Below are 26,492 nucleotides of genomic sequence, written 5' to 3' on the forward strand. Positions count from 1 at the left end.
GTATAACGAATACGATATATATGCATGTACACCAATCCCAACGCATAATAATGCTTATATTCCATCCTTGACCAAATTCTCTCATTACATGCAATTTATCACCACATCCATGCCACTGGACCCTGCATCACGTTAGTTCACGCATTGCTTGGTATTCCTAGATCTACTCTTAATTTATCAACTGAATCACTATCCATGCCAACAATTCTCCTGGCCCCCATGGGCCCGACCGTTTCCAGCAACTTATACACCTTATCTCTAAATCTTCCAGGAAGCGGTGAATATGGCGCTGCAGCCGACATAAATGACACCGATCCGAAAGTATCATTGTATGCACAATTTTCACAGGTGATATTGATATCTGGAATTCGTCGTGGTTCTGGCGCGCCGTCATCATCAGCAGTGTCATCCTGTCGACCATCCTGTGAAACAACTTCTGGCAGCTTGTTCACCGCCTCGAGCAACTCCATGAACTCTAATTGGCTTACTGGTAACTTTATGTCTGCTGTTACCCGTAGAACCTCCAAGTTGGGTAGCTTCTTGACTATGCTACCTTTATGCGTTGGGAAAATATCTGCAGTCATCATGCTACACGACGTCATCTCAATTGACCGCAGAGTTGTCCATAATTTGTAAGTTAGCTTGGTCCGCGTATTCGGCCCATTGCACTTCCGCATCTTAATAGCAATTAACGTATCCGTCCGGGCGGCAATCGCACTCAAAAGGTCAATGATACCACTCGAAACTGCCGTAGCATCGACGAACTGGACGCGTGGTAAAGCGCTCGCAATCAATCGAATTGCTGCCGAGCCCAAAATTGGTGCCATGAGCTGCAACACTACCACATTGTTCAACCGGATGGTCAAGTCACGCTTTGTAACGGTCATGCGCGTCAAATCGATATGCCCAAATTGCAGTCTCGAAATGTTCTCAAACCCTCGTGCAAACAATGTGAAGGGCGTTGTATGACACTCAAACAAAAAGTTAAGATTATGGACGCTATTAGACCTTATGCCTTCGAAATACTTCGAACCTAGGTTGGGCATAACAAGATTTCGACCATCGCGACCGGACAAGCTGACAGTTAATGTCCGCAAGTTTGGACACAAACGAACTATCCGAGCGGTGATTCTGGAAATATTTGCGGCCTCATCAACAGAAGACGAATTAAGCTTCACGTAAATGGTGTGAACAAAGCGACCGAGATGTGGTGCTTGTAACAGCATGCCCCCAAATTCCTGGAGCGCATCAACACTTGCAATGTTTAAGGTACTGAATAGAACCGGTTGCAGCTGTAACATTCAATAATCAGTGTCACATTTATCCAGAATGATGTGGCTCAACTTACAAATTCATTGAAACGCTTGCACACACATGCAACTTTTGCAACGTCCATCTTGCGGAAATTGTCCAACAGCCGCAAGAAAAATAACTTGTAAAATATATTCTGCAGGATCTCCGTCGGTAGCTTCGTAATGGGCGATAATCCATCTGCGGCAGGTATCTGGGATCGGATAAGGTCCCATTTTTTCTTATATAAAAATGGTGGGAACTTCTTTCCAGCCATATAGTGTCCACCATCTGCTTCAAACAGATTTTTATAAAATGCTAAAGTTTTCGCGTAATCTTCCATCAACTGTCGTCGAATCCGCTTTAGCCGCTTGTTCCGATTCCGAAGCTTCACGGGTCTCTCGACCCAGTATATGTCGATATCATAGTCAGTTGAAACGTCTGAACATCCATCGTCGGATTGATAGCCAGTATGTTTCCAATAAAAGAAGTCTCCATCTTCATCATCTTCATCATCTTCATCATCTTCATACAATTGTTTCACGGCATCGTGCAGATCTTCCCCTGAGATTTCCGCTACCCGTTTAGCTACCCGGTTTATCAATGGTGCTAAATCATATTAGCCTACTGCAGTTTAGTCAATACCCCAACATAGTAGTCTTACTATCGTCACTATTCCGCCCAGTTAATGACTGAGCTGCACTGGCGGCTTGAGATACCTCGTCCGTTTGCGTTTGATCCTCCGAGGCGGTTGCAGTCACTATTTCCATACTTGCGTCTACCATCCTCTCAATATGCACCCACGTTTGTCACATGTAAGAAAAAATTGTACAGTTCTGGGATGGTTTATTGGGTGCCTTTCACTATCCGATTGCACCACTGTTCTTTCCTTGTCTTTTATTGGCTTTAACTGCGGTCTTGTTTATTGATGGGCACAAGAATCGACTTCCGGGACCCGGGGGCCTTGTCAGTTCAATGGACGTTGAAGACAAATCCTATGTACAAACCGCGGAGTAATTCCAGCTTCTGTTCAGATCATATTGTGCGTCTCAAAGACTTTGCCTAGGTCATTCTCTCATATTCAAGATTTTCTTGAGGGTTTCGTAGTACATTTCGTAGTATAGGCTAGCACACCACCCCAAACTTGGTTTAACTTTTCTCTTAACACCGTGGGGCGAATGCGGGGGGTGGGGAATCTACAAGTGGTTATCATGAACAACTTCTACTACCGCGAAAATTAAAATCCATACCGTTAATATAATTCACAATGCCAAGATGTATCATTAAAGTGTTCATATCGTTGCCCTTACTCGATCATACTAAACCGCTGATCCTTTAGTCTTATAGCCCATGATCCCTTGCCAATTTCGTCTTGAACTGTCCTGACCATTGCCACGTTAACATCGTCCCCACGACCTTTAGTTTTCTTCATATACGCCTGGTTGTCGTCAAACGCCTCCTTGATGTGCTTAGCATACGGTTCTAAAGATTTCCGAAACGTAACGCTAACGTCAAACTTCCGCCGCTTATTATCAACAGAAGGACGGTTTAACACATCAACAAATCGACTTAGCGTCCTCGACATTTCTGACAAATGTTCATCATTCCAGTTCTTGTACATCTCGAATATCTCCACAAACTTCAAATTTTCCAGATTCGTGACGCCACTTGCGTCAAACGTTGGAAAACTTTCCGGGCGAAGGTCCCCACAAAACTGGATCCTGATTGTAGTCAGGGAGGTCCACAGACTAAGTGGAAGATGGAACCGGACTCGAGATGTGGGCTTGCCCTTGGCATCGCCGCATCGATACATATTTAGTGTCGAAAATGACGAGCAGCGGCCCTTCATCTCTACCAAGAAATCGGACGTCAGACCTCTCACGAAAAACAAAGTTATCGTTTTCACTTGTGGAAGGACGTTAGACAATAATTCAATTATGGCCTGGCTCACGAAACAATTGCTCAGCATCAATTTCTCTATACTGGAAAGAGACAGCTTTTTGTCTTTATCGGATATCAATAATTTGTCGAAATTAATTCCTTCCAGGTGTAAAATCTTTAATCTTGAAAAACTGCCAACAAATTGCATAAACGAAGACGTGAACACTCCGAGTCTGATGTCTAGCCTCTCAACCGACGGCGCATGGAAGTTCCTCCCCAATAATGGGAATATAACTTGAAACCCCATCGGTGCCTTGAAAAGTACCTCAACGGTGTTTAGTGATGTACACCGCGGAAGCGTGTTTGTGAGTGCTGCAGCCACCATGTTAGATTCCTCCTCGAGACTACATTGCAACTCGAGTTGGATTTCTCTTGGATACGTCCTAATCACGGGAGACTTCTCAAGAATACTTGAGAATTGATACAAAGCCTTCAGTTGGGCGATTCTAATTGTGTCAAATAAGCGCGGTTGTAACTGATGGTAATTAGCAATTGTACAAGAAATATACAAGCTCGAGAGATTTGACTCACAATGTCCTTGAATAACCGACTAACCGTGCAGTACGTTCCCAATAGCTTCTTCTCGTATTTTGTAAGGTCATGATTAGGCTCCACATCATCTAAAATCTTCTGAATGAGCTCGACTGGTAAACGATCTAAGTAACACTCTGTAACGCGATTCAACTCAATCGCTGGTTGCGCCACCAGCTCATCCAGACCAATCGAGCGCTTCTGGCTCCGACGGCTTCTAGTATCACGCCTTTTCGCGTTCCATGAAGATGGCATACTTGCACTTAATGGAATATCCGAATCGTCAAGATATTGACCATCTTCACCGTCATATTCTCTGTAATCTAAATCGTCTTCATCGTCTCCAGACTCTGTCAAATTCACGTAACCAAAATGTCGGCCAAGTCGTCGCTTTTTCGGTGTCTGCTTCTTACTTGACGACGAAGACTTGCTAAATTTCGGTGGCATTGTGATTCCATTCGCGGGCTTGATCTGGCTGATGGCAATATTCTGTAGGTCGGGGTTGTAATATTATGTCGAGATATTCTTATTTGGACAATTTCTACGTCATAGTCGTTTTACTGCTGCTAGTCAGGGGTACTGGGCGTCGGCGACTGCATGGGACAGGCCGAACCTTATAATTAACTGTGCTTACATTTAACTTACTCCACCGAATCCTTAGGTCGCATTTTATTTTATAAATGTAATAAGCTTCTCCGTCGCTATCGATATATTTGAAAAGTATTAACCGAAGAATGTGCTGTAAGAGCATTCTAAGATAAATAGGCTCTGGCTCACATATACAATATGAAAAGTTGAGAAGTAATAAGGTCACAAACATGGTTCATGCATTTCCAAAGAATATTTCCTGACGGAAGAATCCCCCTACCCACATTGTACTCACATCTCGGTTCTCATCACTCGACGGCTGAAACAACATCAAATCGCAAATATCAGAACACATTGCACACTCCAGTATCGACAGACGAGCGTCAGTCGGCATCAGTAGACACACGACACTAGCATTCAGCTCTGACTCGCGGATATCATAACCCAACGGTCCCGGGAGTACCTAAGCACACAACATGCTCAGAAATTTGGATAACAATTATCAACGTTTCAGCAGACCGAGATCGAGATTAACCGAATCTGCTATATGTAAATGCTAGGGAAATTCCATCGGAGCGGACACAGTCCTCTAGCACAAGCTAAGTTGTTCACAGCCACATCGATCGAACTTTCACACGCAACATCCATCCACGGCACTCTTTCGTACCCGCGGACCCGTCCTAGCTAGGCTTTGAAATAGCGGTCAAAACGCCAAGCAAAAAAACCGCATAATGTGAGTATATCAAAGATATTAATCGGCCTCCCAGCATAGCAAGCCAAAGCTGGGAACGAGCCTATTCGATCGAGCGTACAACGTACAGGAAATCGGTAAGAGAGGTCATAGAATTGTAATACCCAACCCAAAATTGGGATTCAATAGGTCAGCTATAATCCACGAGACTGGGACCGACACGGTAAATGAACTAGGAAGACCAGCGACTGTTGGTTTTGAAAAAAGACAATTCCGGGGCTGCATGACTGTCATATAGCGTATTATAACACAGGAATAAATGTCGACCCAGAGCAAGCGGAGGCTGAAAGCCAGGCGGCGGACCGAACGCCGCACCGCTAAGAGACGCTAAATCAGCTGAAGCACTGATCGGGCAGGCGATAGCCCTTTTGGCATATATTGCAACCGTGGCACAGGGTAGACATCTTTTCCTATATAAAATACTAGAAAGTAAGACAGAACTATTGAGAGTAGCGGATCATGGCCCATATTCTTCCCTCCCCATCCAGCCAACGCATATGTAGTGCCAATTTTCTCATCACTGATTCAGCAACGTAGTACCGGCCTAGTACCCGTATTTGCGACTGAGTGACTTCAAATCCGAAAGCACCGCGCAAACGCTCTCTAGAACCATCGGCCGACAGTCACCACATAAAGATGCCATATGAAGGAACCGTTGCAGGAGCGATCGTTAGGCGAAATCTCAATTAAAGTCTCGGGACTGAAACCAATGGAATCAGAAAGCATAGCCAACCTCCTCTCTCAGACCAGAAGATCACTACTCAACGAACAAATGGTTCAGGGTTCAGCGGGTCCCGCTAGCCACACTGCATGACCCCGTGCGCTCACCGTCAGTTTTTGGACAGCGTCGAAAGGTCGACAGCGAGACACATCCGTTCGCATCGTCCTCTGTTACAAGGAAGAGTATAAAACATGAATCAGCAGCTAGCTGCGATCGGGGCTTCACGAACGAGTCCACAGTGCCAGACCACAGACTGGAGAATCGAACGCAACGCAAGCGAGCCTGTACCTTCAAGATACAAAGCGAGGACCGAAGGGGAACGGGTGAATTCCAGCGGCTATAGCGCAAAAATATAATGGTCAGCTTGTAGATAACGCGAATGGGAGTGTAGTGAATGGAAAGATGAAAAGTGAGACAGGCTTGCAAACTACTGTGTATAGGACGGGGAGGAAGGCAAGAAGGACCGGACGGGGGGCCCTTAAGTGTAACAACAGAATACCGAGGTTAGGGATATTTCAATAGCTAGAGTTTGAAACGCGACACCGACGCGTTGAGAGCCTCACCAAATATTCAGTACAATCACGTACAGCCAGAGAGATACAGACAATCCTACATTTGGTTAGTGACATATCACGGACGTGACGGTATGTGACTTTCACTAGAGAGTATGGAAACAGTGATTGCTAGTTTCAAGGCACACATTCGAAGCATTAGCTAACCAGCACTTCTATAGATGGCCGGAGCGATCATAGATCCAGACAAACCAATGTCTCCGCTATACTATGTCGGCTTACAGCCTGAGCTGTCAACCATGGATACCGCCATTGACTCGGACAGAATTCTTTCTGCAGTAACAGATGGATACGACGTCCTGTCAGTCCCTATCACAAACCCGCACTTCCGATCACGCGTATCTCGTATTTTACAGTCAGTGTCAGATCCCGCCATAGTTCCGCATATTGCACCGCCAATATATCCAGAAGTCAACTTTGTGCCCAATTCAACCTACGCGCAGCATGTACTTGGCATGTGTGCGAAGTGGATCGAGCTTGATTCCACTGACCCGCAAATTGCCGGGGTCTCATCTCAAATACTCAAACATGAACTATCATATGCATCCTTTTGCGGTCTCAGTTATGTCATTGTTCCCGGTCCAACTCGGCGCAACAACGTCGCATCATATGCTGAAAGCTTGAACACAGTGCTAGCTGCCGTGCCGTATATCAACATTATAGTACACCTTGCCATGGCAGAAGCTGGAGTTGAAGACACTAGTGGCTCTGAAGTACCGGAACCGGTGGATGCTATGTCAATTTGGGACATCTGGAACTCCGTTAGGACAATATGTGATTACAGTTCTCGACTTTCCGTAGGCTTACAGTTGCCAGCCAAGCTGCCCCCGCAAACTGTGGTCTCGCGGTGGTTTGCTGAGCCGATTACTGTTTTGTTTATATCAGCTAACATATTTCTGTCTAATCCGAAAGGCTACCCTGTGCTGTCCAAGGCGCATCAATTTTTGTTATTTAAATATATGAAAATAAAGCCGTACACGATATTACAGGATGTTCGAGAAGCGACGCAAATGCGGACGTCCTCAAAGCTGCCGTCCAAGCAAGATGAAAGGGCGTATCTAATATATATACGGCATCTACATACAATTCTACCATCGCCTACCGCCGTGGAGAAGTTTGGTCGAGGATATCAAGACTATCTACAAAATCCATTGCAGCCTTTGACGGATAATTTAGAAAGCGGAACTTACGAAGTATTTGAGAAAGATCCCGTGAAGTACGCGCAGTATGAGAAGGCTTTGTTCTGTGCGTTGTCTGAGCGCGGCTCAAATCCTAATGCTGAGCCAGTGTAAGTTCGCGCAATAACGGGCTCATAGTCGATTAATTCCTAACGATTTAGTATTGTGGCTGTTGTGGGAGCTGGTAGAGGGCCACTTGTTGCATGCGCATTACGTGCTTCTGAAATGGCCAAGGTCCCAATCTTCGCATACGCTGTTGAGAAGAACCCGAATGCATACACATAGTGAGTCTGTTACTGCATGCGTCAAAGTCCTGAATGGTGCTGACTGTTATAGTCTTTTACAACGGAAGGAGCTACAGTGGCAAAGTAACGTCGAAATTGTGTTCACGGACATGCGATCTTGGAACCCCACACATAAAGTTGATATCATTGTCAGCGAACTTCTAGGTAGCTTCGGCGATAACGAGCTGTCTCCTGAATGTTTAGATGGTGTTCAATGTGTTTTAAAGAGTAATACTGGTTTATCTGGCGTTTTAGAATCTGGACTAATATTCTACAGGTAACGGCATTATGATTCCTCAGTCTTACTCCTCGCACTTTATTCCTGCTATGTCACCTAAAATCTTCTCCTCTCTCAAGTCGCAAAACAAAGAAGACATTATGAACACACCATACGTCGTTATGCTTCAAGCGGTCGACTTACTCGCCATGGAAATTAAGCAAGCATGGGAATTTAGACATCCATGTCCCTACCTGGGCGCGAACTCCCAATGGCCCGCATCACATCGCATCGAAGCGCAGCATGAGCGATATGACGGGTTGCAAAAGGTTGATCCTACTGCGACCGTCAGGCGAGATACTCCCATCGATATTGGCAACAACGAGCACAATAATCGCCACGTAAAAGCCAGATTTTCAATCGAGAGTCGAGGCGTTATGCACGGCTTCGTGGGATATTTTGAGTCTGTGCTGTACGGCGATGTGGAGCTTTCGACGCGCCCAGACACGATAAACAAGAAGTCGAAGGACCTTGTTTCCTGGTTTCCGATTTGGTTCCCGATATCTGTACGTTTATTGCTTTAATGTGTTAATTGTGATAATACTGAAGCCATGATAGACGCCGCTTTACGTTCCAGACGATGCGGAAATAGAGATCTCTATATGGAGGAAGACGGACAATCGGAAAGTGTGGTATGAATGGTCCGTTGAGACTTTTGTCCTTGTCCCTGGGCCTGGGCCTGGATCTGATAACAGAGATTCGATCGCGTCGGCGTCGCTCGCAAGAGGTGCCACTTCTTCGACCAAGCGTGTACGACTGGGATGCTCCAAGCTACACAATCCTGGTGGAAAGTACTCATCGATGTTGCTATAAGTACTGGAGCTGGAACATAGGTTTTGCGTGAGTGATGGAAACGGTGGGAGCGAGTGTCGTAGTTTTAGGAACTGCGCGTCACGAATATTTAAAGCATTATTAGTTTGGCATACACATCATTGAGTAAATGAACGTGCCTGATCTCCAGCTGATTGATTTATATGGACTTTCAATGTGGAGGAAGAATGGAGCAAGCCCCCATTTCCTGTTTGCGACGTCGTATCTCTAGATGGTATAGCTCCCCCTTCTACGGTGTTCACATAGCTGGCTCTCTTCCAACTGAATGTCTCAAGTCCCTGGATAATGACTTCAATACAAAGAATTAATACAATATGAGCCTTCCCTTGTTTACACGCAAACAGAACCATATCTTCTCCGGGACACCCATGATGCACGGAGTAGGGTTCTTAAAGGTTTGTCAAAAGCAAGTCACCTCGCAAATTCGAAAGATCTTGATTGGTATGAATGAGTTGGTTGATTTAGTTGTCAATAAGTTCTTCAGTAACTGAGGCGTCTGTGGAAGAATTGGAAGTCGACATGTTGCTTCTTTTACAGTGCCGCAACCAAACCAAGGATTTGCTGAGCGCCGATGCCAGTGCTACCGACTTCTAGGAAGTAAGCTGGAGAAGCAGATGTACATCCAGACTTAAATATTTGTTTTATATTGCTTGGTGACATTACACTATATATGATATAACTGCCATTTAAGACATAAGTTCTAAAATACACAGCGATTAACACAAGCATAGGGTTAGGTCGTCTGTTGTGCGGCTTATAGTGGTTAGGGTAATAGTCGCGAATCAGAGGGGTCCAAGTCGTCGTAAACTCAGAACTCGGCAAAATAAATAAGCATCAAGCAGGCTCGGCGACCCCGGTCCGATCACCATCTCCACTTGAGGTCGCGTAAAGATATCAAGAACAATGAACGCGGGTATGCGAGGCGCATCGTTCTCGCGTGTTGCGTTTTGCGGGGGGAGTACTCGTCCTAGTACTACTACCTCACGACAATTCCGACGGACATTGTTCACGCGAACGGAACCGACTCCTGTGCGGAATTTCTTTATCAATACCGTTTTGATCGTTGGTGTTGGACTTGGCGCGTACTATGTTACCGATGCTCGGTCTGCGTTTCATAGGTATTTTTTGGTGCCGGCGATACGGTGGACGACTGATGCAGAGACCGCGCATCGGTTTGCCATTGAAGCCATGAAGGCGGGCGTGTATCCGGTCGACCGCTCAACCGATGTTGAAGATCCTGACCTCGAAGTCGAGGTACGTTTTGGCAATTCGTATGATCAAACAAGCACATATTCTGATGTGATAGGTCTTCGGTAAGAAGCTCTCCAGCCCCATCGGCCTTGCCGCCGGCTTTGACAAGAACGCAGAGGCAATCGACCCGCTTTTCGAAATGGGTTTTTCTTATGTCGAAGTCGGCTCGATAACACCCAAGCCGCAGCCCGGCAACCCTCAGCCTCGTTTTTTCCGTCTCCCAAGAGATAGAGCTGCTATAAACCGATACGGCTTCAATTCCGACGGACACTTAAAAGTTCTCGCACGGTTGCGCATGCGATTGCATTCCTTTTTGAGGCATAACCAGAATACCCCGGTCAATCATGCGTTTCAGGAGGGAAAACTACTTGCTGTGAATTTGGGCAAGAACAAAGATGGCGATGAGATTGCTGATTACGTCGATGGTGTCAAGGCGTTGGGAAATTACGCGGACATGCTGGTCGTGAATATTTCGAGCCCGAACACGCCTGGATTGCGGGACTTGCAGAACGAGAAGAAATTAGGCAGCCTGCTGTCTGCTGTTGTCGTTGCGAGGGACGGCCTCTCGACGCCACATAAACCACCGATTTGCGTCAAGATCGCGCCGGATTTGTCCGAAACCGAAGTCATTAACATCGCGGAAGTCGTGAAAGGATCCGGTATCGACGGTATAATCGTGTCTAACACGACGATCTCCCGCCCAGAGTCCCTGAAGTCCCCGTCATCGCTAGCCAATGAGATCGGTGGCTTATCTGGTCCGCCTGTGAAAGACATATCGCTCAAGACGCTGCGTACGCTACGCAAACACATCGGCCCTTCGTTCACAATTGTCGGCTGCGGCGGCATCTCGACCGGCAAAGACGCTGTTGAGTTCGCAAAGGCAGGCGCCTCTTTCGTGCAAGTCTTGACCGGTTTCGCGTACGACGGACCAGGCATGCCGAGCCGGCTTCGGTCGGAAATAAAGAAAGAGTTAAATGGCAAGAAGTGGATGGACATCGTTAACACGGACTTTAAATAGTCGTTTTTGTACGTTAGATATAGAGAGCAAGTACGCAGAGAAAAGTAATCTAGCATTATCACAACGCCGGTATATTTACATTACCAAATACAACAACCCGCCTATATAAACACGTTATCCGGAAAATTAGTCCACTCATTCATAACTTCACTCGTTAATTTTTGCAACTCAAAATCACGTATAAACTCAACTCGTCTTTCAGTTTTCGACCCAACCGTTTCCAAAAGCGTATATTCCTGCGACAGAACGTTAGGGCTACCGCGCAGCGATGAGCTGCCGACTCGGGCCGACCCGAACATGTCTTTGTAAGTTCCAAGCGGACATGTGATTAGTGCTTCGACATTGCATATACGTTTCGTGGTGCGTGTCTCTGGGTCAAATATCTCGCTATTAGAGAACAACTTTGGTAGCTGTCTGATCACCTCGACGAGTTCTTCGAAATCGAATGGCGAGATGGGAACCCGTAAATTCGCAGTCACGTGCAAAATGCGCAGGTTCGGTAATGAGGAAATGTGCGAGCCGCGGACGGAGGGGAAGAAGTCTGGGTGGAGCATGAAGCACTCGTCGAGAACGATGTGCCGTAGCCGGTGCCAGAATTTGAGTGTCGGAGGCTGCGCTCGGGGTGGACTGTTGCATCGTCGCATTTTGACGGTGTGTAATGTATCCGTTCGTGACATTATCGCTGTAATCAAGTCCATAATGCCGACTGTGAATGATATTATTAGCAAAAAAAATATTTAAAAACTTCACCAAAATAACGGACCCGGAACTCCCGAAGCCTCTATTTGCTCCACGTTAATAAGCGCATTGGCGAACATCTGTACAGAATTATAACCCAGGTTACAACTATCCAAGTCGAGGGTGGTGACACTTGGTAATCTAAACCTCGCCTGCTTTCCAACGCTCCGAATCTCCCCCAAGTTCGTATTTCTCAAGTTCAAAGTCCGCAGACTATCAAAATGCATCAGAAATCCGATAATAGGCGTATGTGAAACCGGCACCGTAATAAGTATTTCGCTCAAATTTCGCAGATTCCGCTTTTTCGGGCCGAGAATCGGGAGATGTGGTATCGTCCCTGGTCTGTGACTGACAAAGAGACTGATCCAGTTGATATTTTTACAAGTTTCCAAAATCTCGCCTAAAGCAGCGCCGACCCGTTTTGCTTCGACAGAGTTGCTGATGCAAAAGTTGCCCTCAAAGGAATATAGCCATTGCCGAATGTGTGGAGATGCTCTGTTTAGGAACATAAGATCGTACAAGTCAGCTACTGAATGTAACGTAACTCTATCGAAAGTATACGGTTGCACCTATTCCCCATTAGCCGTTAACGGCCAGTCAAACATTGAAAACCGCGAAAGAAAGAGAGAAAGAAGTCGCACCATCTTATTAAACGTTCGGCAGACACATGCAAACACATCAAGACCATGACCTCGGACCACGTTAAACATTGACATCATTTCGAAAAAGGTATGATCAATAATCTTCTGGAGCATTTCAGTCGACAACTTCAAAATCAAGCACGTCCCGTCGGAGGGTGGAAAGTAAACGCGAACAGGACCCCATTTCTTGCGTGACAGATCAGCGCGGAGACGACCTTCTTGTTGAGCTTTCAGGACTCTGAGTATGACTGACGATTCCATGTTAGATGACGAGGATGTAACAGAGGAGGAAGGGGTTATCATTTTTTCTAGTTCGATGAACAATCTCCGTTCCTGTGCCTTCTGAAGTCGTATTCTCCTCTTTTCAAGAGCCGATGTAATAGGTGACAAGTCATCTTCCAATTCCAACGATACTTCGTCCGTGATAAGCCGATACTCGCTGTAAGTGAATGCTTCCGGTTCTTCGTGATCTCCTTCTTCTATTTCGTCTTCGTCGTCGGATACATCGGTGAAGTTTTCAGCGGCCGTGTGCATGGATTCCTCTGTGCTCGACATCTGCGAGGCCATGTCGGCGGATGTTGAGATGGTAAGTTGATTGTTGAGCGTGTAAGTGGACAATGATCCAGGTGCAGGAGCGTGATGGTGCGCCATGTTCACTCCCCGATCTGCTATAGCCATCGGCAGCGCTCGATCAGAAGTATATTCATAGTTCTAATAGATCCGGTATACTTAATGACTGCCTCGAAGCCAACGATCATCGAGCCAAAGTTAGCTTGAATTATAAAATACCCTAACCCAGGATTGGTCTGTGCTAATGGCCATAACTTTAGATCTTGGGATAATTAGAATTTGGTTATTTTCGTCTACGACCTTCACTTTGCAAAGCCAAGAATTTTAAAATTAAACTTCAATGTCAAATAATTATTGTCTCAAAAAGTTGATAAAAGGTTGTTAATCAGTTGTCCAAAAAGTAGTCAAAAGCAGTCAGTGTCCACGTCCTCCAGAGACCCTCCAAAAACGATATTAAACGGTATGCTAATCTTCAATAAGAAGTTAACTAATCTAATCCTCAGGATTGGTCAGAAGTCCTCTATAACAAACTACGCCGTACAAGACAGTAAGTAAGCCCAGGGCTGTGGCTGGCATCAGAAATTCAATGAGATACTCAATGAACTGTTACAGCACGTTAGTGTTTGCTAGACATATTTTATAGCAAGATGAAATTACCATAGGAATGCGACCATGTAGAGTATCGGCTTGCTTGTGAAGTTGAGCAGGTATATCATCGGTGAGCGAGAAAATGTTTTCCTCTTCATTTCCGCTTTCGATACCAGCGTGGTAGCCGCTGTCGTCAGCATCTGCTCTTGTTAGTAGAGAAATTATGCTAGTATATTCAGCTCACCGTCATCGCCCTTAGCTCGAAAAGATGCTGAGAGCTGATATGTAAGGCGGTCTGACTGGTCTTCATGTCCCGCTCGATCAGGTTTGGGCAACCGAGCAGGCGACAAAACTAGATCAGAAAGGTCGGATGACCCGTCGTCCTGCGGCGTCATCAATCTATGTTCGTTGGCAGAATGGTGCAAAGCCGTACCAGCATCTCCGGTGCAATGATCCGCCATTGAAACTGCACTGACCACTGTGGGTTGGATGACAGGAGCAGCATAAATCGGCACAGAACGGGAAATATACTCTTCATCAACATCATCCATGTCAAACAAATTCGTCTTGGGACAATTAATGTCCTTCTCAACTTTGCTCTTCAGATACTCGAAATTATTCTCAAACTCGTCGGTCGTCGTCGAGCACTCAGTTTGCATTCTCTCTGTATCACGTTTCGCACGAGAAGTCATGAATTCCTGTATAGCTCGCCGTCGAAGAACTTGTAACTCCAACAAACTCCCGTCCAACCTGGCGGCGTCATCATCTTCAACTCTAACTAACGTCGCTGCATTCTTGAGAGAATTGAAGTCTTTGGCTTTCTGGGACACAGTTTCGATTATCTTCTGCCGCGAGCTGAGCTTGTGGGACAAATTTTTTTGCGGTATAGGACAGACGGAATCTTGCCTATTGAGAGACTCTAGGAATTTCTCGCTCAGAGTCGCGCGATGACGTTTCGTTGTTGCACGGCCGATTGTCTTGCGGCCGGAGAGATCGTCGAGTTCGAGGACTTCAATCCCTGTAAGCACGGTGCCGGTCGCGGCAGCGACGGTAGCAGCAGCAGCAGTAGTAGTCGTAGTCGTACCGGCTGCAGCTGATATTTGGTCGAGACTGACGTGTCTTCGCTGCTGATGCTTTAGCGACCCAGGTCCATGAGGAGTGTGATCCGCGGATGCCTTAGTCGTTTCTTGCCCGTTACTTTTCTTCAAAGAAGGAGCGTCGACGACTTTCTTCGAAACAGTCTTACGACTCGAAGTTTTGTTGCCTGAATACCTGACGCTTCTCGGGGCATTATGCTTCGTGGAGTTATCGGACCTCTGCTTCGGGCGGACGACACGGCGAGGAATTGACGATGACGGAGTATTTTGATAAGCCTCGTTTTTATGCATGATGAGGATGGACTCTGACATGTGGGTATTGTTTGATATGGCGGATAGGTAGGCCGGAACATCCCTGCGTATTGGAGTTGTAGTCTTTGGACGGCCCGGTTTTGAATAATCTAACCCTGAGTAAGAGGTGCTCGGACCAGCAATAAAATGATGTTTGTGCACCGACCCTGTTAACTATTGCAAATAGGGCGGGTGACTAAACAAGATACAGTTTAGGGCCGCCGCCCAACTCAAAATTTGACTATGGCGGTTTTCACTTGGCATGGCTTCTTCATCTGCGGCAGATGGATGACAGATAATATGGAAAATACCCATAACTTAATTACTTTGAATATCGTCTGTTGGCAAATATATGTATGATACATGACGGAGGTAATTTAGTAATCCATACATTTTAAGTCACAGTGGAGCAAAATAATAAGCACTTTGTGGTTACACTGCGGCTTTGTGCGGCGATCCGTACCTGAGACAGTACCCTAATCCAATATCTCACTGCTTCATCCATTACTGCGTCTGAAATGACGTAAGAATTAGAATCCTAAGTGCGGTCTGATGTCACGTACAAAATAACAATAACATACTGACTGTTAGATGAACAGAAGTCCCTTTATTCATGGGAGAAGTACTTATTGACTACTACGGCATGCCTACCCCTGGCGGGCGGCGGTATAACAGTGCACCGGGTTAGGGTTCAATACATAGGGCCGCGCGCTTTTTACTCTTCTTCCGCTGGACTCACCTGTTGAGTATTTCCTTAGCGTTTCTCGCGAAAAACCCAGACCAAGCAATTTGTCTTTCAGTGTCTATCTTCGGCCAATCAGGGCCTGTGTCGAGATCATGTGCGAGCTAATGGCGCCATTATCGACCAGCAGATGTCCTTTAATTGTTCATCGGTTCGTTGTCCATGATTCAGTTCCTTGTCCCATGATTTTACCTGGAAGTCAAATGGTTTTGAGATACTTAACTCAACTGCCACCCTATTTTTTTCCTGTTCACTTTCTGTGCCCACCACCCACTTTCTTCGCATGTCCCCCACCACACATACTCGTCAACGGGCCCTGGAAAACGACATGTCTGACACCGTCGAGCAAACCCACACCGCCGCCTCCTTTTATAAACAGAAAGGCAAGTTTTGGCCTATCGTTGCCTCTGGTGCCGGCCTCTTCTCCGACGGCTACCTCAATAACGTAAGTCCCCAACTAATCTTGAATATCACCACATGCTTATAACAAACACTGCAGGTCATCGGCTCCGTCAACACTATCCTCAAGATCCTCTACCCTCATGACTACGCAAATTCTCCGGCTACCCGCAATGTCTCATCTATCGCGTTCGTCGGTACAGTCATCGGCCAGCTGTCCTTCGGCTACATCTCCGACCATTACTCCCGAAAGCATGGCATGATTATCGCCACCCTCATCCTCATCATCTTCTCGATCCTCTGCTCTGGTGCGTGGGGCGCTGGTGGCTCCATCCCCGGCATGCTAGCCGCCCTCACTGCCTACCGCTTCTTTATCGGCATCGGTATCGGCGGCGAATACCCCGCCGGGTCCGTCGCATGCGCAGAGGCCTCCAACGACCTCAAATCCGGCCACCGCAATCGTTATTTTGTGCTCTTTACAAACTTCATGATCGACTTTGGTTTCGTCGTATCGGCCTTCACTCCTCTCGTCATGCTCTGGATTTGCGGCATGAACCATCTCACCACCGTCTGGCGCGTCTCCCTCGGTCTCGGTGCAATCCCGCCCTTGTCGATCTTTTACCTCCGGCTGAAGCTCGAGGAGCCTGAGCAATTCACAAAAAACACTATGCGGCGCGCTCGCAGCGTGCCATACCTCCTCATTCTTCGCTTTTACTGGTTCCGACTATTCGTCGTCTCCATCATCTGGTTTATCTACGACTTTTCGGCGTACTCGTTCGGCCTATACTCCACCACCATCCTCACAGCCGTCATCCCTGACAACTCCCTTTACAAGGCTTTCGGGTGGAATGTCGTCCTCAATTTGTTCTACCTACCCGGCTCCATGCTCGGAGCGCTATCTGCAGACTACCTGGGCCCGCGCGTCACCCTCGCTACCGGCGTTATTCTCCAAGCCATTGTCGGATACATAATGGCTGGGCTCTACTCAGACCTCAAAAACCACATCGCTGCCTTCGTAGTTGTCTATGGCATATTTCAGACCCTCGGTGAGTTTGGCCCCGGCGATTGCATTGGTTTAATCGCATCCAAAACTTGTGCAACGGCAGTACGAGGACAGTACTACGGCATCGCGGCTGCGACAGGCAAAATAGGTGCCTTCGTGGGCACATACGTTTTCCCCGTGATCATCAACAACGCCGGCGGTGCATCTACAGTCAAGGGCCTACAAGCACCGTTTTGGGTCTCCTCCTCACTCGCGATCTTCTCCGGCATTCTCGCCATCACGCTCCTCCCGAGAATCGGACAGGATGTCATCGCCGCAGAAGACGACAGGTTCAGGGAATACCTCATGTCGAAGGGCTGGGACGTCACTCAATTGGGTGACGACGACGCGGCTATTGATGAGTTTGTGTCTCGTGACGTTGGCGTAGAGTATGAAGGATACGAAAAGAAAGTCGACGAAGACGACAAATAGTAACCGCAATATTGTTTCACCAACGGAATGTTTGGCTAGTAACTAATATGTAGTGCAATTCACAAAGTAGTACTAATATATCTATTAACAAGCTTAAATGACTCTATTCTTCGTCTCACATTCTTTAACCTTCACTTAATATTCGTACTGCCAAACTTTACCCTCCTCTCCTAAAACACGTGCCAAAAACTCGACCTCAGTGCGTTTCCGGCCCTCGGCCAGCCAATCCTCGGCCAACTTCTTCCGCCATCCGTCCAACGAGTTAACTTCTCGTACCGCCTCGAATACTTGTCCTTCAATCAACGCAGACTCTGCCCGTGCAAGAACAGACTCAACATCGGTTCCTTTTGGCTTTCCTTCCTTTTTCCATAATAACTTGGAGAACAACCATGATCCGAAAAAGCCAGCGACACCAGCATCAACAGGCACCAACGACACCTTGCGGATTTCAGGAGCAAGAAGCTTGAACCGTGCCGCGAGCTGCGCCGGTGTCAAGACGCCGTCGTATGCCGTCACAGGGACCGCAGCGACAGCCGCCACAATCAACGGGTCCTCCCCGCCAACTTCCTTAATTCGTGCAATAATAGGCGCAAGCGGGACAGTGTATGGCGCCTGCAGCGCGTTCGTCAACGATCCCAGCGCGAGCTGCAACTCCGCTGTCTTCTCCGCGATTTCGAGTTGACTGTCAACCTTAGCCGACAGCGCCGTTATGTCCTCAAACGCGGCCTTAAGTTCTTTCAACTTTGATAGCCGCGAGTTACGTTCATTCTCGACCGTCTCGACCACCTTCTCGGCAAATAACCTGTCCTTCTCTGCGTTCGCAGCCGCAACCTCGTTCCGGAGCCGGGCACTGTAAACTTGATTAAACTTCTTCAATTCAGCGATCAACCGCTTCTTGTAGATATCCATAATCCGCTGACGTTCCTCAAAATAACCCTCCCGCCACTTCTCGTCCACAGCCGCAAGCTGCTGCTTGTAATCCGCCTCCTGCTTCTCATTCTGCAGCGCAAAAACGAGCGCCTGTTGATTCAAATTTTCCGTCAACTCACTCTCGTACTTAGCCTTCAACTTCACAAACTTATTCGACACTTCTCCCAAACTCGCCGCAAGCGCGCCGAGTTCTTCAGGACCAGCAGCACCGGCCGTGGACAACGCTGTGAAAAGACCGTTGATCGAGATGACCACGTTCTCGAGCGAGGGGTCAATCGTGCCATCGAACACAAATTTAGGGAGCTTTGGGAGCAGGGTCTCCTTAATCACTAACGGTTCCTGTTTCGTTGGCTCAGGAGCCGGCGAAGCAACTGCCGGAGCAGGGACCGGTGTGACCGGCGCAGGAACAATGTCCTTCTGCGTCGCAGCCTTCTGCTCACCCTTATCCTTCGGAACAGCAGAAACATGAGGCCCAGTACTGGGTCCCTTATAGTCATCCCCGACCATCTTCCACGTCGCTCCACCACGATGCACAGTCACCCTCGGCTGGTCATCCTCCAAAGGTTTTCTCCCTGCATTGGGGAACCGCCGTTGAAATTCACGCTCTTCGATGATCATGACAATTCGCTCCCCAAAAGGGATGTATTCCGTGTAAAAATCGTGGAAATTGTCGTTTTGGAGGGCAAACCAGACTCCACCGCCATAAACAATAGCGCCAAGGACACTCACCCCGAGAAGGAATTTGCGAAACGCATACCTCTTCTTTGGTTCTGAAGATGGACCAGGCGGCGGCGGCGGAGTTCCACTGCTCGCGGAGCTGGATAAATTGGGTGTAGATGGCGTCGCGGGAGTCGGGTTCTCGATTGGTGCCGTCGGGCTCGAGGATCCCGGCACTGAAGTCGGCCGCACATTCGTGACATTCCACCGCGCCACCTATTCATTTGTCAGCAATTGTCATCTCGTCTCATTGAAAGCATTGTATGTCGAACTTACCGAAGAATGAAGAAGCCGCGACGCAACCACTTGGTGTTGCTGCGAAACAACTCGTGCACTCGTGATCCGCAGCATCTTATTTCTTATCGCGTTCTTCCCAGACAATTTAGTATCTGACAGTCTCAGCTAAACGTTAAGTTCTTCGTTGCTGATACCGTCGTTGTACGTGATGAATAATGAATTATTGCTGGCTGTGTCGGTGGATTTGCACTTACTTCAAAAGGCCCGTGATCTGCACTTCGATTTGGTGTTGCGCTGTGAAGAACCAATTGCATGCCCCCGCGAATCCCTAACCCTCTTGGAGTGGCTTGCGGTACTTTCGTTTTCGTCGTCACTACCAAATTTGCAAGTGCATGAAAGCATTGTAAGAGTTATTAGATACGCACCCAGTACATGTATTACGATTGAAAAATATCTCTAAGATCTTGTCCCTATATTACATTCAAAATCCAAGTAATCCAGGTTATTCATGAAAATCGTGAGTGTTTGAAAAGATCAACCCATAGAACAACCATTACATCCCCCGCCGACAAAGAAGACCAAGTGAAATAGCCAAGCTACAAATGACCGAATACTCCATGTGGGCGGAAAAAAAAACTACCAAAATACCCTGACCATATCGTAAATGCTGTAAATAAATGTAGATCATAATGCAAGATTTATAGTTGATGCCAGAAACTAATACCAGTTAGCAAAGACTAAATCGATTTGTCTCAGAGGAGGGTGAACACGTACTCTGGCACCATAAGAATATACCGTTCCATAGCTTCTCTAAATCTGTTCTTATACTGTCTCGGGGTGACGACCGTTGGCACTTTGCCTCCGCCACCTACCAATCCGCGTTCTTTGACCCAACTCTCAAGCTTCTTGTCCCACGTAAATGTTCGAAGACAGTCTGAAACCAACGTTAGATGAGTGCCAAACATCGTCTGCGAGGAGCACATACCAATAATGCCAACGACCAGCTGATGTCGCTCAGGGTCAATCGCTATAACCAACGAATAATCCATAACATTCATCTTCGCCAAGAAAAGCGTGTCATTCCACAACGACGCACGTAGAATCTTTTTTGAATATTCACGGACAAATAAGGGCGACTCAAATATATCTGCGGACTTTAGTACTAGCTTGAGGAGAGCGTTTCATCAGAAATGAGACTTACATTCAACCATATTCTCATCCAACAAGACCTCGTTCGCCTTACCGGTCTGCTCCACGTGCCGATTCCGCATTGATCCCTTCAAATCGAAGATTCTGGACAGCTTTCGATCATAAAACAGATTCTCCATTACAATGATATCCATCTTCATAGACTTGTTCGTAATAGGGTTCCGCACTTGGACCTGATAAAATCCCATAATTTTCGCAATCACAGACGGAAGATCGTGAAAGAACACCTGCGCCATATACTGGAAATAAGACGGAGCAAAGTTGATAAACGCGTCGAGCTCAGATGGCGACAGCTGTTTCACGACCAACCGATCATCCAAAGTCTTCAAAAACGCCGATCCTGATTTACCGCCAGTCGAATCCCACTTCACGCACCGTGACAATGACTGAATGTAACTCTCTTCACAGCCACATAACGTCCGGAAAGCGTCGAAGAGCTCCGCATAAAAGATCTTACACGACAACTTGGCGGAACCTTCTTGGAACTGATACTTTAAATGCGTACCAGTCTCTTTCAAGAGCCAGCGACGAAGATCTTCACGAGTTTTGGAATTACCACCGTGAGGGGGACTTGCAGGCGTTGCCGGTTCGCTCTCAGACCTCTGACGTGCGTAGAACTGCTTATTCGGTTGAGAGGTCGTCACTGGTTTCACTTCATCATCGGAAGAGCTCGACTCATCGTACGCCTGGGCATCAGCTTTGCGAATCTGGTGCAGCTTCTCAAGATAGTCTGACGAAGAGAGGCAAAACGCAATCAAAGAAGACGGCTCATCTTCACGAACAATAACATCGGAATCCATGAAGATATGTTCCGAAGGCTGCAGCGGGTAGTCAAGCGGCTTCCATCCACTAGCCGACCTATCTGCCCAAAAATTGGAAAGCATCGTCATTAGCGAAACCTTTTCTGGTCCAGGAGGCAGCTCTTGATGGAAGGTATGATCACCAATGGATGCCGGTTGAGGTTGGCTCTGTTGCCCTTGTGTGGACGGCTGAGGATGTTGCTTAAGCTGCATCTCAGCTGGAATAACCTGCTGTTGCAGATCTCGCTCTTGTGAGGACTGCTCCTGATTCTGGTCCTGTGTGGGTGGCGGTTCAACCGACTGCAGCATGGAAGGTTCATAAGTGACGTTCTTTGATTCACCACCAGACCCTTGACTAGGCTCGTGATCCAGCTCAAAGTAGCTGGGAGTTGTAGGTGACTTGATGGTTTCAGAGGGTGAAATAACCGGCGTATTGCCCTCAATACCAAAATCGAGACTTGGTTGCGACGAATGACCTCGCTGGTCGGATTCTGAACCGTCTCCAATTGAAGTCATCGAACTGCTTGGTTGTACCTCAGAACTAGTCTTATCTTTGCCAGATGACAGTGGATCGCGCTTCCTGGCATCAATCGAGCGTCGGCCACGCCGATGCTTGCCCCTTCGGCCAATTGTTCCGGAGTCTGACAAGATATCATCCTCCGATTGTGCACCGTCATCTGGTCCAGACTCGTCATCATCCTCTTCAACGACAGCGTCTTCAATGGTTCTGTAAACTTCGACGATTGGTTTCGACGTTCCCACAGCACGTAATCTTCCAGCTGCCAACTTCTTTCGTTCACGAGCACGTTCTTTCTCAAATTCGCGAGATAGCTGATCAAAATGACGCGCAAGAGATATAACTTTGCTGTGACCTATACCTCCACTGGAAGAAGACTGTACATGAGTATCGCTTCCCCCGCCACGACTGAGCTGTAACTGACGAGCAAGCTCGCGTGTAGTTCCTTGCGTGAATCGATGCTTAAATGGCGGTGGCAGCACGATACGGTCAGGATGATACTTGCGTCGCATTGTGGTCAATCTCGCTGGTACGGCAGTAACAGTCGCAGATGAATCAGCACTTGGAGTTGTGGTACTCGGAGTCAATGTTTCCGTACTAGCTGTCGACACATTTGTCGCCGTAGCTGATAATGGAGCCATACCAGACACATCGCTATTATCTGTCGGGGTCCGTGTAAGAGTCATTTTAGCCTCTTCATTCTCAGATGCTTCCAAGCGTGTCTTATCGCCATTCGTCGACGCTTCACGAAAAGTTTCCGGCTTATGAATCGACTCCGTAGTTGAAGGTTCGCCTGTTTGCGCAGACTCTATACTTGCCATATTTGAGGAGAGCCCTTCTTTGGGTAGGGATCCCGGTATACTTGGTCTCTTGGCTAGTATTTCATGAATCGCGTCAGACTTCGTGATCGTAGATAGTCCAGGTGACGGAAATCCCGATGGAGCATACTCCGGGGAACCAAGATACTCCGAAGGTGTCATGGCAGAGCTCGGAAGCGGTGTAGTCTCTAGGCTCGTCTCATCGCGTTCCGACAAAACTGGCATTAACTCCACGGCAGAACTTAAATCGGTAGCAGCCGCCAAATCCGCACTAGAGTCGTCATTAACGAGCGAAGTTGTCGACGTATCCCGTTCCAAGAACATTTTCTTTAACTGCATGGCCGTCAGCCGAGCAATATCCTTCTCTGACGGAAAGAAACTTCGATCAAAATCGGCGAACTCGAGGTCCCACTGGACGACTCGTTCCTGCAGTGACCTGACAACAGCGTTGAGCGGCAAATATGCCCGATATGAAGACTTCACGTAGATTGTTTGCAGCATGTCATGAAGATCTTGATGCTCCCTGGTTGCGCGATCTCGTAATAACTCGACTCTAGCTTTGCAATCTTCAGTGCGATCGGACGATGAGAAATCTTCGATGCGAACTGAATCTAGACGCGCGACAACGGAATCGAAAAACTTGTTAATGCGCTCCTCGATAGCGTCGTATTCTTGGGCACGCAGCCTTACATCAATTTGTGGTTTCCAAAGTAAACGCGTCCGCGGAGATGCAATCTCTAAGAGTTCGATTGGGGCATATTCAAATTTGACGACCAGTCCACGCAACCCAAAGACCCGCACATGATCCTTGTGTATATCATGCGGGCAAACATCGGCTCGTAGGGATAATGGTGATGACCAAAATGATAGCTCGAGATACTTTCCAAAGGAATACTTCCAAGTATTCTCCGACATTGGAAGCGCCGGAAGTGTTGTGCTACATACATTGCAGTGCGACCACATCAAGATTGTGTTCTCCATACCGGGAATCCGACATGGAAGTGGTCCGACACGAACGGTAATCCTACCATTTCCATGTACATACGATCGATAATGCTGAGCCAGAGTATAGGAACATCCGTCTGAGCATCTTTGGTCCACATTATCGCATATCCCTTCGATAAATTGACCTAATGTGCAGTCTCCATCACGATAGTACTCAATGGACACCAACTCTGGACCAGTACAAGGAGCCGTAGTAATTTCACACACAAGGGAGTAGAGGATGGTGATATGTTGGTAGGCAAAAGGATCGAATAAGTATCGCGTTGCTTGAGAGAGATATGCCTCCCATTGCCGCTTTTGAATTAGCGAGACATACTCCAATTTATCATGCTCGAGCTCCAGAATCGCCCGCCGGACTTGTTGAACGACTTTCTTGCCACCTCCGGGAAGGTGCATGAACATATCAAGCTTTACAAGTTCCAGGACTGCCTGCTCCGCACCAGAAGTCGCGGCATTATCCTCAGAAGTAGTTTCCTCGATGAGATTGTCTACACCAGACTCAGGAGTTCGCGATTCTGATTGGATTATTACTCGTTAGAAGGGTAGACGACAGCTGCGAGCAATTCAAGTTCACTTACCTGAAACCTCAGCCGAGAGTGTCTTTTCATTCTCTGCGTTCTCATCTTTCTCATCCATTTCCTCCACTTCCCTCTTCTCGAATTCTTCAGTATCCTTCAGCAACGCCTGTAAGCGTCGCTCAACCTGGCGCGCCTTCCATAATAAATAGGGCTGCGGAATCTGAACAAATGGTGACGTAGAGACAATTCTTGAACTGTGGAGCTGAACCAACGAATCGTAATACCCTGATCCATCAGCGTCTTCCTCATCTTCTTTATCCTCTGGCGGAGGACCAGATCCTTGATTCAGCAACCTCTTTTTGGTTCTCTGGGAATAGTACATAGATGCCGCCGGTGCTGGCATGAACACAAATTCGTCACGCATTAGGCAAGTTTCCAGCTTGAGATTGTAAACAACATAAATCATAAACTTCGTAATGATTTTGATCTGACGCAGTATTTCCATATCCCCGCCACGGAGTACAATTGTGCTAGCCAATTGAGGCGGACATCCTGACATAAAAATGAAAGTCTTCTTCCTCATGTCATCTAGAACATAGGTTTTGACAGAGAAATGCTCGCACGTGCCAACTCGGGGTGGGGACACGGGAACTTTGCCATCATCCTTATCTTTCTTAAAGGTCCTCGCGGATATCACAATGTCAGCCTGTGTTGAGCGTGCAACAGCCCGTATGACATTGGGATTGACGTTGTATGCCACTGCAATATTTTTCCTCTGAAGCAGTTGAAGAGCATAGCCCGATACTCCGCGTTCTGTGAGCAAAATTTGGGGCCGGAGCGCGGCTATACCATCCACGAGTTCTTGAAGTTCGTCCTTCTCTTTCGCCATGACCGGTTCCAGTGACATAAAGTGCATCGGCTCGGTGTCTACAGAGAAGTGTTTGCCTATTGAGTTCGATGATCCATTGACGGTTGATAAATTGCCATCAGTATTATCAGCAGGTGCAGCAGTCGAAGCAGCAGTGCTTGTAGATGCCAGATTGGCACGTCCTTTCTCATTCGAGTCCTCATCCTTACGGTACTCCAACGGAAAAGCAAGCAGCATAACCTTCGGCGACGTAATCTCTCTTAGCATAGACTTGAGTGCAAGATTCTTCGTAAAAACGACTCCGGATAAGTATACTGTATCGTCCGGTGTGGCGCCTGGTATTCGCTTGATCTTGACGAATCTTCTTACATCGATTTCATCGCCTGCTCTTATATCCGGATCTAGATCATCCGTTGCTTGCAACAATATCGGAAGCAAAGCTCGTTCCCATTGCTCTACCGTAGCAGGACCCGGAAGATGAAGTTCTTGAAGTAATTGCCTTAAAAGACGTCGTACGTGACTTAGCGACGCAGCATTGAGCTCGACTGCCGGAGCGCGCGGTCCGCGCATAGACGATGATCGGTTCAGTCCGCTCTTGTTACTACGCTGACCAGATCCATTTGCAGTGCTATTGTGATCGCCATTCGTGCCCACCATGGAAATAATCTCCATAGCTGTAGGTGACTGTACATTTGATGCTTTAGAAGCCGACAGGGTCGAAGCCGCAGATGACGCTGTTGATGCGGTTCCAGATGAAACCGATCGATGTAGGTGAATCGGGACATTTCGCTGTGCAGTTGGCCGATCTAGAAAGTGCCGAACAGCAGACGGCTTATCCTTGATGGGTGGGGTATGCGATGCCACTGAAGACGCCATTGTCGCCTACAATCGCAGACATACAACTTCGGCAGCTCCAGAGGTCACATTCACTTAACGGCTACTCGCCGTTTACAAACACCAAGTACTGATTAGGGACAAATGTTGACGTCGCTCTAATAATATCTCACAATCGGTAGTGGTAACGAGTTTCTGGGAACAACAATGACAAATAAACTTCTTTGAGGAAGCTCCGATCGTTGGGACAATCTCAATCATAAGGT

At 47.4% G+C, this 26,492-nt stretch overlaps 9 protein-coding genes across 9 annotated transcripts; 3 read left to right on the plus strand and 6 right to left on the minus strand.

Annotated features, from left to right (window-relative positions):
* Positions 1-137: 137 nt before the first annotated feature.
* Positions 138-2,075, minus strand: V1513DRAFT_422660 (uncharacterized protein; the record flags this gene model as incomplete). Its single annotated transcript, XM_066895987.1, has 3 exons — positions 138-1,292; positions 1,349-1,899; positions 1,955-2,075. The coding sequence occupies 3 exons, from the start codon at positions 2,073-2,075 to the stop codon at positions 138-140; spliced, it is 1,827 nt and encodes a 608-aa protein (XP_066756170.1).
* A 189-nt stretch (positions 2,076-2,264) lies between these two features.
* On the minus strand, positions 2,265-4,354 carry V1513DRAFT_99060 (uncharacterized protein). The gene is made up of 2 exons (XM_066900653.1): positions 3,763-4,354; positions 2,265-3,706 (listed from the first exon to the last, which is right to left on the minus strand). The coding sequence occupies exons 1-2, from the start codon at positions 4,207-4,209 to the stop codon at positions 2,597-2,599; spliced, it is 1,557 nt and encodes a 518-aa protein (XP_066756171.1). The 5' UTR covers positions 4,210-4,354; the 3' UTR covers positions 2,265-2,596.
* Positions 4,355-6,588: 2,234 nt separating this feature from the next.
* V1513DRAFT_422662 (PRMT5 arginine-N-methyltransferase-domain-containing protein) lies at positions 6,589-8,946 on the plus strand (the record flags this gene model as incomplete). Its single annotated transcript, XM_066895988.1, has 5 exons — positions 6,589-7,682; positions 7,734-7,856; positions 7,909-8,084; positions 8,134-8,639; positions 8,692-8,946. 5 exons carry the CDS (start codon positions 6,589-6,591, stop codon positions 8,944-8,946), a joined length of 2,154 nt encoding a protein of 717 aa, XP_066756172.1.
* Positions 8,947-9,799: 853 nt separating this feature from the next.
* V1513DRAFT_393643 (Dihydroorotate dehydrogenase-domain-containing protein) lies at positions 9,800-11,303 on the plus strand. Its single transcript, XM_066895316.1, has 2 exons — positions 9,800-10,218; positions 10,271-11,303. The coding sequence occupies exons 1-2, from the start codon at positions 9,868-9,870 to the stop codon at positions 11,231-11,233; spliced, it is 1,314 nt and encodes a 437-aa protein (XP_066756173.1). The 5' UTR covers positions 9,800-9,867; the 3' UTR covers positions 11,234-11,303.
* Positions 11,267-13,346, minus strand: V1513DRAFT_393646 (uncharacterized protein). The gene is made up of 3 exons (XM_066895317.1): positions 12,613-13,346; positions 11,997-12,540; positions 11,267-11,939 (listed from the first exon to the last, which is right to left on the minus strand). The coding sequence occupies exons 1-3, from the start codon at positions 13,288-13,290 to the stop codon at positions 11,335-11,337; spliced, it is 1,827 nt and encodes a 608-aa protein (XP_066756174.1). The 5' UTR covers positions 13,291-13,346; the 3' UTR covers positions 11,267-11,334.
* Positions 13,347-13,535: 189 nt separating this feature from the next.
* On the minus strand, positions 13,536-15,227 carry V1513DRAFT_436274 (uncharacterized protein). The gene is made up of 3 exons (XM_066896754.1): positions 14,015-15,227; positions 13,840-13,970; positions 13,536-13,785 (listed from the first exon to the last, which is right to left on the minus strand). The coding sequence occupies exons 1-3, from the start codon at positions 15,177-15,179 to the stop codon at positions 13,675-13,677; spliced, it is 1,407 nt and encodes a 468-aa protein (XP_066756175.1). The 5' UTR covers positions 15,180-15,227; the 3' UTR covers positions 13,536-13,674.
* A 1,001-nt stretch (positions 15,228-16,228) lies between these two features.
* On the plus strand, positions 16,229-17,773 carry V1513DRAFT_422666 (major facilitator superfamily domain-containing protein; the record flags this gene model as incomplete). Its single annotated transcript, XM_066895989.1, has 2 exons — positions 16,229-16,345; positions 16,400-17,773. The coding sequence occupies 2 exons, from the start codon at positions 16,229-16,231 to the stop codon at positions 17,771-17,773; spliced, it is 1,491 nt and encodes a 496-aa protein (XP_066756176.1).
* A 14-nt stretch (positions 17,774-17,787) lies between these two features.
* Positions 17,788-20,063, minus strand: V1513DRAFT_436279 (mitochondrial inner membrane protein-domain-containing protein). The gene is made up of 2 exons (XM_066896755.1): positions 19,697-20,063; positions 17,788-19,636 (listed from the first exon to the last, which is right to left on the minus strand). Exons 1-2 carry the CDS (start codon positions 19,769-19,771, stop codon positions 17,909-17,911), a joined length of 1,803 nt encoding a protein of 600 aa, XP_066756177.1. The 5' UTR covers positions 19,772-20,063; the 3' UTR covers positions 17,788-17,908.
* V1513DRAFT_436281 (uncharacterized protein) lies at positions 20,064-26,440 on the minus strand. Its single transcript, XM_066896756.1, has 5 exons — positions 24,585-26,440; positions 20,859-24,521; positions 20,643-20,804; positions 20,432-20,591; positions 20,064-20,374 (listed from the first exon to the last, which is right to left on the minus strand). Exons 1-5 carry the CDS (start codon positions 26,266-26,268, stop codon positions 20,356-20,358), a joined length of 5,688 nt encoding a protein of 1,895 aa, XP_066756178.1. The 5' UTR covers positions 26,269-26,440; the 3' UTR covers positions 20,064-20,355.
* Between the last annotated feature and the right edge of the window lie 52 nt (positions 26,441-26,492).

This window comes from Lipomyces chichibuensis (genome assembly GCF_038497645.1).
Source record: "Lipomyces chichibuensis strain CBS 12929 unplaced genomic scaffold V1513scaffold_2, whole genome shotgun sequence".
NCBI lineage: Eukaryota > Fungi > Ascomycota > Lipomycetes > Lipomycetales > Lipomycetaceae > Lipomyces > Lipomyces chichibuensis.

Coding starts and splice junctions, on each gene's coding strand:
- V1513DRAFT_99060 (XM_066900653.1), bottom strand. CDS start 4,209: ATGCCACCGAAATTTAGCAAGTCTTCGTCGTCAAGTAAGAAGCAGACA. Junction 3,707..3,762: donor GTCGGTTATTCAAGGACATT/GTGAGTCAAATC, acceptor AATTACCATCAG/TTACAACCGCGCTTATTTGA.
- V1513DRAFT_393643 (XM_066895316.1), top strand. CDS start 9,868: ATGAACGCGGGTATGCGAGGCGCATCGTTCTCGCGTGTTGCGTTTTGC. Junction 10,219..10,270: donor ATCCTGACCTCGAAGTCGAG/GTACGTTTTGGC, acceptor CTGATGTGATAG/GTCTTCGGTAAGAAGCTCTC.
- V1513DRAFT_393646 (XM_066895317.1), bottom strand. CDS start 13,290: ATGGCTATAGCAGATCGGGGAGTGAACATGGCGCACCATCACGCTCCT. Junction 12,541..12,612: donor GCCGAACGTTTAATAAGATG/GTGCGACTTCTT, acceptor AATGGGGAATAG/GTGCAACCGTATACTTTCGA. Junction 11,940..11,996: donor AGAGGCTTCGGGAGTTCCGG/GTCCGTTATTTT, acceptor TATCATTCACAG/TCGGCATTATGGACTTGATT.
- V1513DRAFT_436274 (XM_066896754.1), bottom strand. CDS start 15,179: ATGTCAGAGTCCATCCTCATCATGCATAAAAACGAGGCTTATCAAAAT. Junction 13,971..14,014: donor TCGAGCTAAGGGCGATGACG/GTGAGCTGAATA, acceptor TAACAAGAGCAG/ATGCTGACGACAGCGGCTAC. Junction 13,786..13,839: donor TACATGGTCGCATTCCTATG/GTAATTTCATCT, acceptor GTGCTGTAACAG/TTCATTGAGTATCTCATTGA.
- V1513DRAFT_436279 (XM_066896755.1), bottom strand. CDS start 19,771: ATGCTGCGGATCACGAGTGCACGAGTTGTTTCGCAGCAACACCAAGTG. Junction 19,637..19,696: donor CGCGGCTTCTTCATTCTTCG/GTAAGTTCGACA, acceptor ACAAATGAATAG/GTGGCGCGGTGGAATGTCAC.
- V1513DRAFT_436281 (XM_066896756.1), bottom strand. CDS start 26,268: ATGGCGTCTTCAGTGGCATCGCATACCCCACCCATCAAGGATAAGCCG. Junction 20,805..20,858: donor GGATGAGAATATGGTTGAAT/GTAAGTCTCATT, acceptor TAAAGTCCGCAG/ATATATTTGAGTCGCCCTTA. Junction 20,592..20,642: donor GCTGGTCGTTGGCATTATTG/GTATGTGCTCCT, acceptor CGTTGGTTTCAG/ACTGTCTTCGAACATTTACG.